We start from the raw sequence: 20,097 nt of genomic DNA, 5'->3' as shown, positions 1-20,097 counted from the left end.
TACTAATGGCGTGCTGTTAGTGGCGCACCAGAGATGCGCCATTAATGGCCATATTAGGTGCGCCATTAGTAGGGGGTTTTCTAGTAGTGCATCTCTCCTCTTTATTACATTGCCACATCAGATTTTTTGCCTACATGGCAGCCTTAGCACTTGTACAAGGTGGAGCATTGGGGAGGGCCTCATAGTGGGTAGTAACATAAATGTAGTGTCATGCAAATCCTCATTTATTAGGTTATAGACTCATATTGCATTGGGACATGTGATGTCACAGTAACTAGTTAAGTTACTCAAACTACCTCTCTCCTCATTAACTCGTTGCCACATAAGCAAATTTGCTGAGTTGGACTTGATTTTATTGCTGAAGTTACTCCCATTGTGGCTAGTCTGAGAGGGCAGGGAAATGGCTTTGTTTTACTATCCTAAATTTTCCTATAGAAATAAAAGTTTGTGATATTATCCTTATAATACATGCTTTACAATCAAGAACTCTTTATGATGTTGTGCACGTGATAAACATTGCACCACAGAGTAGCACATGTGATAATTATGCCATCCCACATGAGCGCGACAGATGGAGCGTTTGAGAAATTTGATATATCGCAAATGCTTGCTGGACAATTCGCATGTGGGATAGATTCGGGCATCGCATAGGCTTTTTTCACCAAATGTATGCATGCTTCCACCCTATCACACACGATTAATCTAGGTCATGTGGGATGGACCCCCCATCATCCACATTATCAAGGCAATGCTTCGAAACCGTGTCACTGAAAGGGTTAAAAAACATTTGCACAGGACGTCTCTGCACTAGTGATGTGGCTGGTCTAAATTTGGATTTTACAACGATATGGCTTACATGTTTCGGCTTTGATTTCCATTTGACTTTCAGAAACCTTTGTTCCTTAGAATCAGTTTTCGTAAACTCAGAATGTATTTTGCATGGAATGGGCTACACGTCCGGGTGGTTGGCTTGACTTTGAATTTTTAGGCTCAAGGGTCTAACGGGCTTGAGTTTTGATTTTTGGAGGTTTTACAGGTCTTGTCTTTGGCCCTGGCCGGTAATAGGGGTCTTTCCTAGATCTATCATTCACACATTAGCAAGGAGGTGAGGAAGACCAGGGGTCCCACTATAGAAATTTTTATATTTTGTTGCCTCACATGGTTAGTCAAATGATTTGATAAAAACCAAGTGTTTGGATTCCATAAATTAACTTTGGTCGATTGGGGGTATGGCTTGGACCCCCTTATACAACAGTTTAGTTGGAAACACACACCAAAACAGAACATATATTTGAAGACACCTCTTGACCATTGTGGAGCTACACCATGACCATGTTTGCACATACCATTCTGAGCAGAGCCTTGCAGAGTGCAATCACTGTTGTCGCTAGGAACACATCAAATCCAACATTGACATTGTTTATCCCAAGATTTATGTTGCTACATCGGCCTCATGGTGAACTGCGGTATAGTGATTACGTAAAGGTAAGACAATCGAGGCACTTTTAGTAAAAGAAAGACATGAGAGGCACAGGAAGTGCCACAAATACAAAGCTACATTGCGGAGGGAGATGATAGGAATGGAGTAGCTCCTTGCATAAAAGAGAGAGCATATGCTATGATGCATGGCTCTATCAACCACCCAAGTTTGGAGAAGATGAAGAGCATCAAAATCCATCAATGCATATCGATCCCTTGAGCGAGTGGAACTAGAAAAAAATGAAGAGGAAGGGCAATAGTGGAGGAGATAAAGGATATTGTCGACAAGATGCCCCTCTATGCAAAAAAAGGTGAAAAATAATAATGACATTGCTTCACCGAATTTCTAAAAGAAGCAGATCGTAAGCATATGCACAAGAGAAATGCTAACTAACTCATAAATGTTTAGTTGGTTAAAACTTTTTCACAACTTCATCATGTATTTCAACTACATCGATCACTCGTTCAACAACAATGTTTCAACTGCATCGCATGTTTCAGTTGCACTTTTAAAACCGCATCGTCTATTCTAGCTACACTATATGAATTGTGATGCTTGGGACAAAACTATATCTTTTTCAATTGAACTTATTCTACTCTATCATCTGAACTTCAAGTGTATCTGAAATAACACAACAAAGCAAGGACCGCCTAATTAACCATTCCTTTTTTGTTGTAGTTGATTTGTTAGCCACCCTTCTTCCTCCTCTAGTGGTTTCCTCTTCCTACCGACCCATTCATATCATCGGCAAGACCGCCGCCTCCACCCTAACTGACAATGATGTCGCATGTTGCCTCACTACCGTTTCTTATCTGATCTACTGCTGCTCATGCCTTCCCTCTAATTCCCACCCACCATGCCATATATTTTATCGTTGACGACCACACACCTCTCAATCTGAACTTATCAACCCTTTGCTAGTCCTCCATGGAGATGCCGAGGCCAGCAGCATCGCTTCCGTCTCAGGCCCATTAGATACGCTGCGGCTGGCCGTCTCACCTTTACAATTGCCTCCTTTTCTAGCTCTTCTGTACCGAAATCGACTGAAACGGTTTCCTAAGGATTAGAAAACGCGAACAAATTAATGTACTTCCCCAAATGGACCACATAAAGTACCTTTGCAAAATACTCGATCAAACAAAGTACATAAGCACAACACACATACAATCTCATTGTTCTCCTTAGACATGAAATCCTCCAGTGACATGTATGTCTCACTTGAATCTAGTCACTCGATTGAGGGTGACCACTTCCCGGTCCTACGCGGAAAACTCCCTCGGGGCCATCTGCACCACGTCGATGTCATCAGGGTTGCTACCGCTACCGGTACCTCCAGCAGGGCCGCTCGGACCAACCTCGTCCATGCCATAGTAGTAGGACCAATCGCTAGCTCCACCACTCACGTTGCCCAGTTGGTTGTTGGAGGAGGACTCACGGTGCATCTCTGCCACCGCCTTGAGGTTGCTCGCCGGGAGGGTATGTTGTCCAGTGAACGCAGACATGTTCATGCTCGCTTTGGCCGCCTGCTGCATGTCTTGCTCACTAACCATCTGCGTCGGTGACAAACCATAGCACAGGTGGTGGTTCAGGTGCGCACTGGGAGGGATGTAGTACGAGTACCCCTCGTTCTGCCTGTCAGCAACATTCAAATCCGGCGCCCAGTACTGCATGTTGGCCGGGTTTGGGTGGTAGTACATACCAGTCATGGCCGAATTGGGGTAGGTCGGGTGCGCCTGTGTAGTAGGGGTGATGACGACGGCGACGTCTCTACCGGCCATCCCCATCTGCCCACCATGCTCTTGGTCATGATACAACAGTGGGGACACTGGAGGTGTCTCCATGGGTGATCCAGTGTGTGGCTCCAGGCTATGGATGTACTCCGCAAGAAGGGAGAGCTGGCCAGGAGGTGGTTGCTTGTTGTTCCTCTTCTTGAGCTGGCGCTTTGCATTCAGACTGCGCTTGGTGGCATGATAGTGGTTCTTGACGGCGTTCTCTGGCCGTCCAGAGAGTAGCCGGGCGATCACCGACCAACGGTTCCCCCAGGTCTGATGCAACTCGATCAGCTTCATGTCTTCTGAGTCGGTCCAGATTTTTCTCTGCAAGGGAAGTATTCATGATTTGATTACTTATAGCATAACATTAAATTGAAGTACAATTGAACACACCAGAACACATCGAAAGTAGTATCTACTACCTTTAGTTTTTTTAACGCAACACACCTTATGTGCAAAGAAGCATTATTTATTTAGTAGTCAACCCAGAGTCATTTTCCTACCATGCATAGATACGCCATGCATGCATCCACCGTTCGGCATTGCTTTCAGATGTATCTTACCTTTTTTGTTGTTGGTAAAATTTGTGTTGTTTAAGAGTACCAACATTTATTAAAATATTTATCTGGTTTCAAATGCATCATAATGTTTTATCTTCTACCAAGAATGCACTTGTTTCGGATCAGATTTGCTGGTACGTAAAGTTACACTTTGAAACAAAAGAAAAACTAATGTAACACTCTGAAACAAGATAAAAATCGCCAAGATCAGAAAACATAGCCAGAATCTGAAATTATCTAAGGAATCTCAAAGTATCTCGGAAATCGATTGGTTAGAGAACTTCCAACTAAGCCTAATACTCTCACAAATTTGATCTATGCCACATATAAATTGATGAAATGGTGGAATGAGCCTGATAGAAAACATGGAAAGAAAAAAAAGTTAGTATGTGAATAATATTTGGAGCGGATTGACCCATACAAAAAAATGACATGACTTATTTTATTTTGCAGATATCTTATTAAAAATTACACATATTTTGTGTGTCCTACAGTTTTGGGAATCAATATTGTGCAATTTGAGGTGCCTGAGATTCACAGAACTTCTAGAAAAAAAATCCAGTTAGCAATATCGATTATACCACAAGTGCAAGTGTCATTTTTATTTATAGGTTTTGTGATCTTTTCATTGGAACAAGGAAGCATATTTAGTTATTTACCTTTTTATTGATTAACAAGAGAAGTTCGTAAAATAACAACCACAAAGACACCAAATTACTCTCCTACATTACATTAATCAAATGCTTAGCCCCCACAATAGCCCAAAGAGGCGCCTCATCTTAGATGAGGCGAACAATGACCGCCATCAGCGTCACTTTATTTCGAAAGACACACGCATTCCTTTCCTTTGAAATCTCCCATTGAACAAGAAGGAGCAAAGAATATAGAGATTTCCTCAGTTGTGAATTATTAAGGAGGACTTCTTTCCACCAAGACTTCGTCATCTCAAAACGATGACAAAGCATCATACTAGCATGAAGAACTAGATAAGAGATCATGTCATTCCAAACTTGAGGCAAGAACCGAGCTTGATGACGAGGTGAGCCACTAATTCTTGCACTTGGTTGCAAAGAGGGCACCGGTCGCAATTTGGTCACTCTCAACGTTGCAACCTCTGTCGTTCAATCCTATTTTTGACGGGTAACCAATAAAAGAACTTACATTTTAGGATGCCCAAACCTTCCAGGTTGTGGCATGCAAGTTGGATCAGATGAAGCCGACTAACTAAGCCTTGTAAGCAGACGAGGCGGTATAATTCTTGATGTTGGCCAGCTTTCTCATGGTTGTATCTTGGATGTTCGGTTGGATGACGATATGGATTGGCAACTTTGTCTTACATAATAACTAATTATTGGCTGTGCTCTAGCTTTAGGCCTCCTTGACTACCAGTCTGTAGAACCCAAAACTTATCTCTTAAAACCTCATCCACAATGCCACCTTTCTTGTGGGATATATTTTTTAAATGGTGTGATATCTTTATGCATCAGTTCCTCCAGCCATGATGACTCCCAAACTTTGGCTTTAGTTCTGTCACCATTCATACGTAAGTGTCCGCCACTAATAGATCACTTCATAATTTTTGCATGACATCCCCATTCCACACCACACACTCTGTGGGTCATCCTAGTCAGGCCATAACCATAGTAAGCGAAGCACGATGGCAAATTTCTAAGATTAAGAATTTTCAGGCCAACAAACTCCTCCAGCTTGCAAACTTGCTCCTAGTTAATTTTGCACTTGCCTTCGGTCACTTTGTCTATCCTTTCCCAAAGATAGGCACACCTCAAGCTATCAATCTTCTTAATAACCTCCACCAGGAGGTTAAACAGTGTAAGATGGCGTATGGTGACAACTGTGAGCACTACCTTGACCAAGACCATGCGGCCTGCGGTATCAAAATGTTCCCCTCTCCAAGGTGCTAATTTCCCAGCGGCTTAATCTTCAAAGTGTTGCAAGTGGACCATCCATAATATTTTGACCATGAGGGACAGTGCAAGGTAACATATGGGGAAGGATAAGAAACATGCCGGGAAGGACTAGAGTATGTCATCAAGGTTGGTGTTATTGCACCAGGTAAGTGCAACATGGCTCTTTTGTAATTTGCAACAAGGCTGATAGTATATCCAAAAGAGGCAACCATGGTGGTGAGGAATTGGACTTATTGCTTGATAGGGGAACATAAAACAACCACGTCGTCAAGGTAAACGGAACCACAAATGCTCGTGTGATGCCCACCAAGAGGATGAGGTTTTCCTTAGGTCATATACTTGATAAATATATGGTGCGGTAGGTCAATGGTGAGCTCAAAGAGCAAACGGGACAGTGCACACCTGAAAATGCCCACAACCATGCTTGATTTGGTCCTCGGCAATCCCATTGAGCAAAACTCAAGAAGAAGTCGAGGAGGGGAGGGTCGAGATCCATCCCCGGATGTGGCCTTGGAAGCTAAGGTGACTAAAAATTTCTATAAAATGGCCCCACGTAAAGGAATCCAAGACCTTCTTTATGTTAAGCTTGAAGGGGAGCATGTGTGTCTTGATGTGGTAAAATCTTCTAGACACATTGGGCGCATAAATTAATTTATAATGGATGCTTCTCCTCTTAATAAAGCAATTTGTGCAACGAAAACAATATCCTTCATGTGCAGAGCCAACCTCATGGAAAGAGTTTTGTCAATGAGTTTGGCCATGACATGCATAACGCTAATAAGACCAAAATACTCATTCGTTGCACAAAGGGATCAAGTTGTGGGAACCAAGCAAAAAATCTCGAGGATCACATGTATTAAAGAGGGTGATGCTAACACTCGTTAGTTTCACCTGAGGATCAATGGGCGAAGGAGGAAAAAACTTATACATCGTCTCAAACATGGGAGTGACTGGGTGATGGATCATGAATGCATCATTAGGTGAACCAAGGGATCAGGCTATCCCTGTGACATACTCTCTCGTCATCGATGGCATCACATGACCCCCTTCGCCACCATGCTCCATCAAAGCATCCTTCATACTGTATTCATGCTCCAGGCAGTTCATCAAAAATCTAAATTGATGAACAGAGATGGGCAATATGTTTCAACACTTCCCCTCACGTCTGGTTATTTTAGTCCTTAGGCATGGGATCCATATAGGCCACAAAGTCTTTATTAATATTGTGTTAGTAGGGTCTTGAACTTGAGACCTCTTGGTTCGGATACCATATTGAACTCATGCTCCACCAGCACATCGAAAAAACCGAACTGGTTGAGTGAGATGGGCAATATATTTCTACACTTCACAGCCATTGTAAAATCGTGGTCAAGCCTAAAAAGCGTCCGGAGCACGATGCTAAGTCTGGCAACCTCTCCTAGAACAGAGCCACAAAGAGTCAACCTCTTCCTCGTTGACCTATTCAACCTCACCAATGACTCCCATCCGTTGGTAGAGAAACCTATGCAGGAGCTGGATGATGGGAATGATCCTGTCCATGGCATGCAGGCATGTGCTATGTCAACTTGTCGAAGTCGATGACCTTCGTGGGCGCCTCCCTCCTCCTTGTTGTGCGTGACTAGGGCGAAGTGGAGATAGGAGAAGGAAGAATGGGAGGCAACACTGACACAAAAAGTGGTGCGCCAGGCGAGGGCCCTGCTGGGAGCACAAGAAGCATGCATAACATCCATCTTTGTCATCATTGGGTTGTTGTCCAAGAGCACTGAGAATGTTGCGAAGTGAGGTATGATGATGGTCATGTGGTTCTTCATCAGGCCCAAAGAGGAAAGGGGGGCTCAGTGCATGGATTTATGAGTGCATAACTTATCATAGGGCTCATGGCAGTGGATAAGGGGGCTTGGTGCATGGGCTGGTGATGTGCATATCTCCATCGGCGAGGCAAACCACACCTGCATACCCCAAAGTAGGGTCCGCCTTGCACAATCAGTACGGTCTGGAGGGAGTGGAGTAGAGCTCAATTTTGTCGCAGCCCACACATATCTCAAGTGCTAACCCGGAGCAGGAACCTCTACTCATATTCACCAAATTCAGGAAAACCATAATAAATAAAAAGCAACATTTTCATAAATAAACAACATCAAATTTTTGGAACATGTGTATCATCCGACTATCAGCATGTGACTTATTTTGTCTATATGATTGAACTAATAAAAGTACCACATCTTAAATGCAATTTGTGTGCTGGAATGAATCTTACTTTAGGGAATACCCAATCGAGGCAAGTCGCAAATATGTAGCAGCAATAATTTGACAAAAAACCAAGACAAAAAACTCGGTAATCTTATCTCTATCTCGGGAGCGTTCCTGGGGACGAAATCCCAGCAAATGCCCCACAGACCACAGGATCAAGATCTGACGGTCGCAGTTTTTTGATAAAATGCACTAAAATAACAAAATGCCATGCTTTTTATTGTTGTCAAAAATACCATCCCCAAACAATAAAACTGCTAGTCGTGCCATTTGTAAATGCCATCCTGGACAGTGAACGGTCGCTGGCTATTGTAGTCCAATTTGGGTAATACTTAGTGGCCAAGAATTAAAAAAGTAGTACACACCATGTCAATTAGCAAATTTGGATATTTGTAAGTGCTAGTGTGATTTTTCATTTACGGATTGAACGCAGAATTTCTATACATATTTTAAATGATAATGTGTGGGCAGGAACATCGGTCCCCATTAATTTTCCAAAATTACTTTTAGTGGTCTAAATGAAGAAAGTAATTGCCACATTTACTGAGTAGACTAAAGACATGCAATACTACTAACTATTTGTCCGGGAGTTAATACCCACTTCCGAATGGTGACAAAACTATAGGTGCAAATTTTTGGACGTATAATCATATGATTCAACTAAAGAAAGTACCACATCTCAAATGCTAATTTGTGGGCTTGAACATCGACTCTTGTTTTAGGGATACCAAATTGTCGCAAGTCACTAATAGGCAGAAGCAATAATTTGCCAAATAATCAAGATTTTTTTAATTGGGTGATCACTTAGTGCCAGAGATTATCTTCTCTACTACCTAAAAACAACCTAAGGTTCCCATTTGACCCTCTCCTTTGTCCAACCTCTCTATATATAGTCCCCCCTTCCATTCTCCTGTTTGATTTTTTCCTCGCATCTCTGATTTTCCACTCAGATAATAATATTTTTTGGTAAGTCAATAAATTATAACCAAATAATTGATTAACAATAAGATGACATTTTGACTCCCATCTCCGATCTTTCTCCTAAATAATAATTGCTTTGGTACTCCCTCTGTAAACTAATATAAGAGCGCTTAGATCACTAAAATAGTGATCTAGACGATCTTATATTAGTTTACGAAGGGAGTGATTCTATAAATTCTTACCAAATAAGTGATTAACAATAAGATGACAGGTAAATCATGACAATTACATACAAAAACATCCTAAGACTATAGCGCACCAATGTAATAATAGACGTGCATTCACGGCCTAATCCATGACAATGTTTATACTCCATTTACAATGCACGGGCAATTATCTAGTTTAATATAAAATGAGACACCATGTCAATTACTCCCTCCGTTCACAGATATAAGATGTTCTAACTTTTTTTCTGAATTGTACGTATATAGATTTGTTTTAGCGTATTTGTTCACTTATTCCAGTCCTTGTAGTCCATATTGAAATATCTAAAACATCATATATTTGAGAACAAAGGAAGTAGTAAATTTTGATATTTGTACGTGCAAGTGAGATTTTATTTATTTACAGATTGAACACCGAATCCTTATACACGTTTCACATGCTAATGTGTGGGCAGGAACATCAATCCCTATTAATTTACAAATTAAGTTCACTACAACTTTTTTCTTCAAAAAATTACTTGGGTCATCAGTTAGTGGCCTAAATGAAAAAATTAATGCCACGTTTACTGATTAGACTAAAGACATGCAAGAGTAGTAACTGTTTATCCGGGAGTTAATACCCACTTCCGAATGGTGATGAATCAGATTAACGCAACGAAGATTTTTTTTTCGTAAGCACAATCGATCATAGATCATCAAAATTCCCCAGATCAAGCTGCTAGAAGTGACTAGGGAGTTAAGAAATTTAGATCTCGCGAGATCACCTCAATGTTGGGGTCAAGTTGGTTGACCCATCTCTCCCGGCACTGCTTCCCGCTCCGTCCGGGGAGGTACATCGCAACCTTCGTCCACCTCCCTATGCCGAACTCTTGCACCTTCGCCCTGAGCAGCCTGCAACAAAATCACAAAGAAAACTGACGAAGCTGCAGCCAATGATGGACAAAGAAAAAGCTTTGCAATTAGGGTTCGATTTTCTACATACGTATCTTCCTCCACGGTCCACGACCCTTTGAACTGTGTCAGCCGCTGGCCCTTGGATCTGGCACGCGGCGGGACCCGAGCAGGTGCCACGATTGCCGTAGGGGCGTCGCTGATCCCGTAGCTGGAGAACCTGGTGGGATCCATCATGTTGATGCCACCAGAAGCTCTTGATCTGGCGCCCGGGAAGACGACCACCCTGGCTGGAGCACTACCATCATTATGGACGAAGTGTTGTGAAACACCACCATGCCCGGAGCTCGTGTACTGGTTCCCGGCCGCCGAGGCCGCCACGTCCCAATCGAAATAGGCACTCCCTTCAGCCATCAGTGCGGCCTCCGAGGTCGGATCAAAGCAATGGCTGCAGGAACACTTGCGGTAGAGATGGGGCAAGCAAACCAAGAAGAAGGGGAGTAGTCTCTGGCTCTTCTGTGGGAGAAATGCCTTTGTTAGAGACGGGTCGATGGGTGTGCGCCTGATATAGAAGGGGACGATGCCCATGCCCCCATCGGCCCGCCCATTCCCCACCCCCATCTCCTCATCACACGACCAGGAGGCGTCCCACATGGCAATAGCGTTCCGACTACAGGTTTCCAAGTTCGCTGTAGACCCTATGCACCGGGCGTACGCAGTCTGTGGAGAGGTTTGCGTGGTCCAGGGTGGGGCGAACATGTCAGTACAGATATGCTGAAGCGCACCACCCGTGCCTGTGTGGAGTTATGCACGCAAATTCAGGGGAAACGGAGCACTTGTTGGCGTGCTTCATGATCATTTGCAGCTAAGTACAGGGTGTGTTTGGATATAGCGTGATAAATGTTTCCTAAAATCTTAAAAGTCCACACGCAATTTCTGGTTGAAACGAGCGGCCGATGCTCGCCGCTCGATCAAACGCGGCCCGGCCCTGCCTGGCCCGGCCCACAATAGAGCACGCGTGATTTTATCTCAACTGTAGCGGCCGTATTAGGAGACAAACAGCCCAATCGATTCCCTTCATTCATGTCTCTCCCGAAAGGATTGTCCTACGACTAGAACCCCATCCCAACCTCTGGAACGCAACGCGCCTCCCGCCGCCCCCAGGCCCCAGTGCGCCTCACGCCGCCGCCCCCACCCTCCAGCGCGTCGGCCGTCGCGGCACACACAGCCAAATATGACCTCCTGCTGCCATGCTCCTCCCGGCCTATGACCCCCCGCATCCTAGGCCCTCTGCACACCGCCACCCTGGTCCTGGCGCGTCACCGCCCAAAGCCCTCTGCTGGCCGTCACCCGGGGTTTCCGTGCGCCGCCTCCTATGGTTGAGCAGGTGAGGCAGCCGGCGGCACTCCCAGATCTACGGATGGTTGTGTACCTCACCAGGGGCGAAGCCAGGATTTAGACATTGGGGGAGGGGGCGAAGAGGATAATGACTGCACCCGAGAACTAACACTAACATGTATTCAATTTAAGAAAAATACATGTCGAAGAATTTTTATGTCGAAAATGTGCCTTCACAGGCTCTGTAGGTAAAATATACTTAATGATGATATCTTCCTTTTTCGTCCACACCATTTTAAATGCATGTTTTTGATGATCCCATCGACATTGAATCATAGTTAAATTTTAAAAAAGCAAATTAGGCTTCTAGTTACACTCTTACTTATGCCTAGATAATTCATGCTTGCACGTATCCTCATAAAACAATTGCAATATACGACATACCTCTAGATGTAGACTTGATTGCATAACCGCTTGATGATTTAGCACTCCAACTGACCAACATCAGCATCAGTGCACCACCAGCAATTCTACTTAGTACAAACAGTATGTAATTTAATTGATATAACTTAAATTTACATAACTACTCACTCCGTCTTATAATGTAAGACGTTTTTTTTACCACTACACTAGTGTCCAAAAACATTTTACATTATGAGATAGAGGGAGTAGTAATTTGTATAATCTACAATATTAGTATGTCTATACGATATATCTCAGAGATCACGGAATCAGATTTGTACCCACGCTGAGGCATGTACTGAGACAGCAGAGTGCAGACGGCTGGCTGTTAACAGCGGCTATTCGGCAGGCCGTAGTTGACAATTGCGTCGAACATGACCGCCACACCTTCGCCAGCAGCGGGCGGGATGGCAGTCAATCGAGATCGAGAGCGTCGAGTACAGAATTGAACAGGATGGAATATGCGACAATGGGTTATGGTGTATGCATGTGTTTTCTTTTGTTTGAACGGAACATATGGTATTCCATTACAGTAACCTGCTGGTTAAATCACCAGCTACAGCTACAGAGTTCTTTTTTTCTTTCAAAAAAACTTTCAATCTATTCATTTTTCATCATGGTGGTACAACGAACACTAGATATAATAAAAATTACATCCAGATTCGAAAGACCACCGACTACAAGCACTACCGAAGGCGCGCCGCTGTCATTGCCTCTCCCTTGCCGGAGCCGGATAAACCTTGTTGTAGTAGACAGTCAAGAAGTCGTCGTGCTAAGGCCCCATAGAACCAACGCATCAGAACAGCAACCTCCGCGGATAATAGTGTAGATCGAAAGAATCAACCTGAAGACACACGAACGAAAACGAACAACGAACATATGCGAGCAAATCCACCAAAGACAGATTCGCCGGAGACACACCTTCACACGCCCACCGACGATGCTAGACGCATCACCGGTACGAGGCCTAGGCGGGGAGACCTTTATTCCATCTTCAGGGAGCCGCCGCTGTCTCGCCTTCCTGAACAGGACACAAACCGTAACACAACTCAAAAATAGATCTAAAAACGAAGCCCTCCCACTAGCAAGGGCTGAGATCCACTCCGTGTCCATGGCCCTACGTCCACTGGAGACGGGGCGGACCGGCGCCTGCGCCAGCAGGAGGCAAAAAACCCTAGCTTTTTGGGAGGCGGCGGCTAGCTAGGTCTAGCGATCGGGCCACTTGCGTAAGGCAACAATAATATTAAGCCTACAGAGTTCATTACAACATCAGGAAATTGGCCAAACCAGAATTCATATGTATCGTTGCCATACGCAGCTAAGGCATACGCTGCATCATTACAAGACCTTGGGCACACATGAAGATTTACATTATCAAAACAGACTCTCATTTGAAATTTATCGAAAAAAGCTTTCGCCCTATTTCATATATAAAGAAATGATCATCAACAACTCAGTACAAATGCACGCCACCACAACACACGCACACACCCAAATCCGGATACATAGACGCTGAGCACTGCGACACCACTCATAGCACTACCACCGCAAAAAGATGAAGCCGCATACGACGAACCATGGGCTCCAAGCGGCGCCTTCAGAAAGGATACGACACCGGAGCGTCCTCACCGCCTGATCCGAGGATCAGTGTTTCCCCTGGAGCCGCACAACGGGCAATGAGAGCCGCGACGACGCCTTCAAGAAGGGAACGAGCTCGTCGCCGCCGGTCCATCCGAAGATAGAACAGGTTTTCACCATGGCCAACACTCACCGCCACCGGACGCCACATTCCGGCTACCACGCCGCCCACACGGCATGGCCACCGGGCAGCACCAAGCGACGAGCTCAGCCAATGAGCACCGTGCTACCACCTCTAGGGCCGCCGCCCCGATATCCGAGACCTCGACATCGTCTCGCCCGAGACCTTCCGCCACCCCAACCAAAGAGACAAGTGGAAAGGTCCCACCTTACGCACCCCTGGGAGACCCCCAACGCCGAGATCCAAAAGGCCAGCTAGCACTGGCTTCCATCGACCTGTCCTGCAACACCGGGCACGAGACGAGCTTGGTCCTACATCACATGAGTGAGACGAGGTTAGTCCTGCTGCACCGTGTGCGAGACGAGCTTGGTCCTGCTGCACCTTGCGCGAGACAGGGTGAGGCCTGCTGCACCGTGTGCGAGACGAGTTTGGTCCTGCTGCACCATTGCGAGAAGAGCTCTGTCCTGCCGCACCGGACACGAGACGAGTGATGGACCACAGCTGGGAGAAGGCCATCCCTTCGACAAAAGTAGCTCCCGGAAGACGAGGAGAGGGGTTGAAGGCCGAAACAGGCCGCCTACGACGAGCCGATGCCGAAACATGCCAGCTCCCGCCGCAGCCGACCTGCCAAGCTATCGTGGAGCCATCCACAACCGGACAGAAGCCACACCGGACCACTACCCAACCTGTGCCGCCCGTCGAGATCCAAGCGTCGGAGCCACTAGACACGCATCTCCCACTTCCAGCGAGCCACCCGCAGCCACCCGCACACGCCGGCCCGAGCCACCATGAGCCAGCACGCCGGAGCTACCACCACGTCGGAGCCTACACCACGCCGGAGCGAAGCAGAGGCAGCCAACCCACAGCGCCCACGGCCCTCACCGTGAGGTGCGACAGCGGACAGAGCTGGCCGAGGCCCTCTGCCACCATCGGGACCCCCGCACGCGCCACCACCCATCCCGCCGTCCAACACACAGCCCACTGCCACCACGGCATGCGCCGTCCACGTGCAGCCGGCCGGAGGGAACCCCGATCCAGATCTGGATCGAGAGGTCCAGCCTCGCTGCCACGCTCAGACACGCCCCACCTGGTCCGCGTAGCCACCACAGCCAGCATGCCCGCCAAGACCGCTCGCGCGCCTCGCCACCGCCGCGCCCCACGCCGAGCATAGTGTGCCGCCGACCACCAAGTCCTGAGCCGTGCACCGCTAAGCCAGGGGGAAGAGAGCCCCGCCGCCGCCGACGCGGACCAGGCTTTCACTACAAAAAAGATACACTTCCGTGACGTGTTTGTCATAGTAGGTCACATTTTTTGTCATGCATGTACATCCATGACAATTTTATGACAGAATCAAGATAGTCATACCTCTGTTGTAGTAGAAGTGTCCCATGACATTACCGAAATTATTATCATGGAAGTGCCCACTTCCATGACGATAAATTGCACGTCATGGAAGTGCTTTCGTCAAGGGTGACCAACACGTGGCATCCACCGTAACGGGTCGCCGTTAAGCTACCGGGTCCGGTTTTGGATCTGATAACCCGTTAGCAACCACGACCAATGGGGATTTTCCATGTGTAAATTTCTCATAGGCCGGAGGAACCACGTGCCGGCCCACCGTTGGGACAGATGTCATCCACTCATTGGACGGAAGGCGCCTAAGATACGTCGACACGTGGCACGACCCAACAGAGGCCCATATAGGTTAAAAAGGTCGGACCAGTCAAAGGCCCATGGTATTTACTCAGGTACTAGTGGGCCAGCCCAATAATGGCATGTTTAAAAATGGCCCATTTACGGCCCATAGCCAACGGACAATTTACGGCCCATTTACGGCCCATAGCCAATAAAGGTGGCAACAATTCAGCCCAACGTGACATTGGGCATGTTAAAGGCATGTCATATAATTCGGCCCGTTGATGCCTCTACAAAGCTTTCGCCCTGTTAAAGGCCCATGATATCAGTGGGAAAACTAAGGCCCGAGATATGTTTCGGCCTGTTAATGGCCCGTCATATAACTGGGCCAAAAAAGGCCCAGTCTACATTTTAGGCTGTTGAAGGCCCATCGACGACTAGTGAAAATTGAGGCCCAACATGCATTTTAGCCTGCTAAAGGCCCATTGTTACTTCTGGGCCGTAACAGGCCAACACAATATCCAGCCTGTTGATGGCCCAAAGCTACATTGGCCCAACTAAGCTTTGGGTCCACTAAAGGCCCAACTAAACTGTAGGCCGAATGTAAGCCCGTGTAAGTTGAGGGCCTGGCATAAAATGTGAAGGCCCCAATGGCCTTTCAGGCCCAAGAAAGTTGCAGCCGGCCCAATTATGGTCCGCTAAAAAGCAGGCCAGTTAGAGGTGAATGTTTCGGCCCGGTCGACTACATCAGATTTTCTCCATTTATTTTCAGATAGAGAATGATGGCAGCAACTAGTAGGAATTAAAAACAAACCTACTCTATACAATAAAGAAATTACGACATAGTAACTTAGAATAAACCTACACTATACAATAAAGGATTTATGGTATATTACATTCACTGGGCATCAAAGTTCGCCACCAGTGATCATAAAGCGCAACGAAAAAGCAGATTACAAAAACTGGGCACGATCGCAGCATAACAAAATAATATTGAACCAAGACCACTTCCAAGACATTTCAAGAAAGGTTAGCCTTGCACGGGAATTGTTGCGCAAGCTGCTGAGCAAGGCTGTGAGACCAGCCTAGCATGTTGGTCATAGCTTCCATGTGTAGCTGTTTAGCAATGAGGTTCTCGTTGGTGTTCTCCGCAATCTTTCTTAAAGATAGGACTTCAAGTCGAAGTTGAGTTGCAGAATGCCTTTCTACTAGAACTTGGGACTGAAGAAGTCGAATTGATTCAGACAGCGAGTTTTGGTGAGCTTGTCTGACTGCTAGTCTCAAGTAACTTACTGCATCAAGACAAGACTTTGGGGTTGTCTCTCTTTCTTCAAGATGTTTTGCCTTCTTTGCTGCAATATATGTTGGGTTTGTCTCACAGCCTTCAGCAGACTTGTGCATGCCATCAGGCATCTCACCCTGAAACAAGCAGGGAGATGATAGGTTTTGCACGTGTATAAACAAAGATGATAACTGTGCTGCTAATTCCATCCAATTTCAAATTGGAAAATAAAGAGTAAGTTCAAAATATCAATAGAATAATTTGGCATTGTTCATAATGCGGGGAGCTTCACCACACTATTGTATTACCATGTCAACATAATAATTATAGATGAAGGGCAAAGACAATCATTGTATCTATTTTGGTTAATGTGCATGGCATGTTGTTCATATCATCAGCCACACCAGTAAGATAAAACAGGAGATGACAAGGTGCAAACGTGGGCTGCTTCACCACACATTGGATTATAGATCCACAAAAACAAGCATACATATAGGGAGTATTGAGTAATGTGCATGGTATGAATAAGGATTTTGGATTTACAAGTAAAACTTGGAACTTACGATTGTTGCGAACATGCATTTTGTTAGAAACAACAAACTAACAGCAGTTAACGATAGGGAGTATGAGCAAATTAAACAACAGTTGGGGATAAAGGCTTTAGAAGGACTAACTTACATTAACAATTAACACCGGCTTTATAATGCCCTTCTCCATGTCAAGGGAAGGATAACTCAAGAATTGCTTGTACTCCACATTTTGTATAGAGTAATTATAGATATGATAATACTGGAAGGGATAGAGGGTAATGAAGATAAGATGCAGATTGATTCTACATAATCAACTACCAATCCTTGGAAGTACAAGCGTTACAGGGCAAAATGTACTGACAAGTGCAATGGGCTACACTTATGCACTGACATTGTCTGTGTATTCAACTTTTTGGTAAGATTAAATATAGATCTGATATTTTTTTAGTAAATGGTGGGCGAGGGAGATAAGATGCAGAATGCTACACAATGAATCAATCCCTCTTACCATAATATAAGTGTTTTGAACACTGGTGTACTGTACAAAACGTTCTTATATTATGCAGGGCCGGTCCTGAGATTTTGGGGGCCCGGGGCGAACTAAAAATTGGGGGCCCTTAATATATATACACTCATTGTAATATATGTATATCTATGTATATTTTTTTCTCAAAAATGTATATATAAATTATTACCAGTAACACTTAAATGCATCCAAAATCAGTATATGCATGAAATAATTTATACATATTACCTTGAAATTTCTTCTAACATTCCTCGATGCAAAGTCACATATGATGGGGTCGATGTTAATCCCATCCAATAATTTCTTCTCGATGCATAATGTAGCCAAGCCATTTAATCTCTCTTGAGTTATTGTTGACCTCAAATAATTCTTCAATAATTTAACTTTGAAAAGCTTCTTTCGGCCGATGCGACCGTCACAAGCACAGTAAGTAAGATGTGATAGACAATGGAGATATTGGGATAACAATCAACTTCTCTGGCATGCCCTAAAATCTCCATAGCAGACATTACACCATCTGACAAAGTGAATCTTATAATCATCAATTCAGAAATAAGATTGTTTTTTTAGGGAAAAAGCAGGTGTACTGCTATTGCATTCAGAAATAAGATTGTATACCTCAACATTAGATGAACCATTAAGAGAAAGTTTCTGCAAATTTTATGCAACATTCTTCAAGTTCATTGTCACTTAATGACATCAGGTTGCCCGATAAAAATCTGAATATATCTTTAAACACCATGAATTATTTGAATCTATCATTCAAATAAGTGATCGCCGTATCAGTCAAAAACATTAAAATATTTCCTCTTACTAGAGGACGTCATAATAACACACACAATGCTGAAAACAAAACAATTTGTTCTATCAGTTATTGAACAGTGTCGGCTATGCATCAAAGGAATTTTTTTTTGTATCAATATTATATGAATATATCGCAATACCTGACGGAGTGCTGATCAAACTTCAGTGCGTGTGTGTATACAATACACAGGGGGTCTGCACAGCGCCTAGAGTCTGCAGACGATTGAGGGAGAACAATTGAGCAAATGCCAAACAGGGCCCGGAATTGAAATCAGCGGCGAACATACACAAATTAGGAAGAATATTACCATGGGGTTGGGGGCGGCGAGGCGGCCAGGCGGGAGTGCGTGCGTGTGTGCACGGCGGCGTCGGCGGCCTGCAGCTAGGCTGGGACCCGAGAATCGTTGCGTGATCGACCCTACCTGATGGAATGGTCGAACAGAATAGGAAGGAAATCACCCGTGCAGCTAATTGATCGCTCTTTTTTTACGTTAAAGGAAATTCCGCTGATCTCTCTATCAAACACTCGATCGTTGGGATCGGGAGATCGAGCTGCTGCTCCCTAGCGCACGTCTGCCTAGTATGGGCCATAGGCCTATAGCCTAACTATCGGGGGGGCCCTGGATTTTGGGGGCCCGGGGCGGCCGCCCCCCCCCCCCGCCCCTCCCCAGGGCCGGCCCTGATATTATGGGACGGAGGGAGTAGCTGTTAATGTAAGTACAGTGATAGACGACGTTCAGTCCTTACAAGAGGACTATAGAGCTAAACATCTTCAAAAGCCTTGGGTTGATTCTAAATTTATGTAAGAGTCGATACGGATCTTATAATGTCCACAAAATGGACGATAACGAGGCTACCATGCGTAGTGATGCTACATAATCAACCAGCTATGAAAGTAAGTATGGTCATACAGGGCAAGAGGTACTCACAAGAGAAATGCAGTGTGCAGTATAGTTGCAAGATTCTGTGGTCCCTTGAGAATGAATGTTCTTCTGCAAACAGTTTTCGTACAAGTGAGACATCTCGGCACATGCAGAAATGTAGTTCAAAATGTGATGTAATATCATAGACAATACCTTATGCTGCAGACGAGAACCATGTGTAACAAGATTATTCCAGTCACTGTCTGATAAATGTAGCACCGGAGACTTTACAGAAATTTCGTTTAGAGGCTTGCCATTGAAGTGCGCTTGCCTCAGGTAGGTACAATACTTCATCAACGAGTGCTTGAAAAGTGCAACCAAGCCTTGCTCATCTTGACAATCCAGTTTGGTCCTTGCCTATTTAAAAGAATAAAATCTTGTGTCTTCTATCAGCAGAAAAATATGCAGTAATTACCATGAATAACGTTAGTACATTACTTACGCACAAGTTGCGAAGGAAGATTGAAAATAGTTCTTTCTCTGTGATATAATCTTTCCATGAAGGAAAGATGCGCACAAAGTTCCTAACAACAATATAACCTTCGTCTTGTAAATTGGGAAGAAGTGGAACAGGAGTCCTATTTGCTGCAATTGGGGCTCTCTCTCATTCGAAAAGAGATTTGGAAACTGGATTTGGTGTACTCTTTGCTGGAATGGGGGTTTTGTGTCGTAGAGGTGGTGCTATGTCAACTGGCATCATCATACTATTTGTGGCAGTTGGGGTCTGCTGAGTTGGGGCATCAGAGATGGCCAGTGTAGTAGGGCTAGAGTCTCCTAGAGTTGTGTCCGTGTTTTCTGGGTCTGGTGATATT

The 20,097-nt window shown here is 45.0% G+C and overlaps 1 protein-coding gene across 1 annotated transcript; it reads right to left on the bottom strand.

The window, feature by feature from the left end:
• Positions 1-2,581: 2,581 nt before the first annotated feature.
• On the bottom strand, positions 2,582-10,529 carry LOC119303459. Its single transcript, XM_037580590.1, has 3 exons — positions 10,118-10,529; positions 9,900-10,026; positions 2,582-3,576 (listed from the first exon to the last, which is right to left on the bottom strand). Exons 1-3 carry the CDS (start codon positions 10,438-10,440, stop codon positions 2,740-2,742), a joined length of 1,287 nt encoding a protein of 428 aa, XP_037436487.1. The 5' UTR covers positions 10,441-10,529; the 3' UTR covers positions 2,582-2,739.
• Positions 10,530-20,097: the final 9,568 nt, after the last annotated feature.

Source organism: Triticum dicoccoides, chromosome 1B (genome assembly GCF_002162155.2).
Source record: "Triticum dicoccoides isolate Atlit2015 ecotype Zavitan chromosome 1B, WEW_v2.0, whole genome shotgun sequence".
NCBI lineage: Eukaryota > Viridiplantae > Streptophyta > Magnoliopsida > Poales > Poaceae > Triticum > Triticum dicoccoides.
Note: the sequence above shows the minus strand (reverse complement) of the source record. Positions and strands in the feature narration are given on the sequence as shown.

Excerpts from the sequence above, each read along its gene's own strand:
- LOC119303459 (XM_037580590.1), bottom strand. The coding sequence starts at position 10,440 with ATGGCTGAAGGGAGTGCCTATTTCGATTGGGACGTGGCGGCCTCGGCG. Across the intron at positions 10,027-10,117 it reads TGGACCGTGGAGGAAGATAC|GCTGCTCAGGGCGAAGGTGC; the intron begins GTATGTAGAAAA and ends ATTTTGTTGCAG. Across the intron at positions 3,577-9,899 it reads AACTTGACCCCAACATTGAG|AGAAAAATCTGGACCGACTC; the intron begins GTGATCTCGCGA and ends CTTCCCTTGCAG.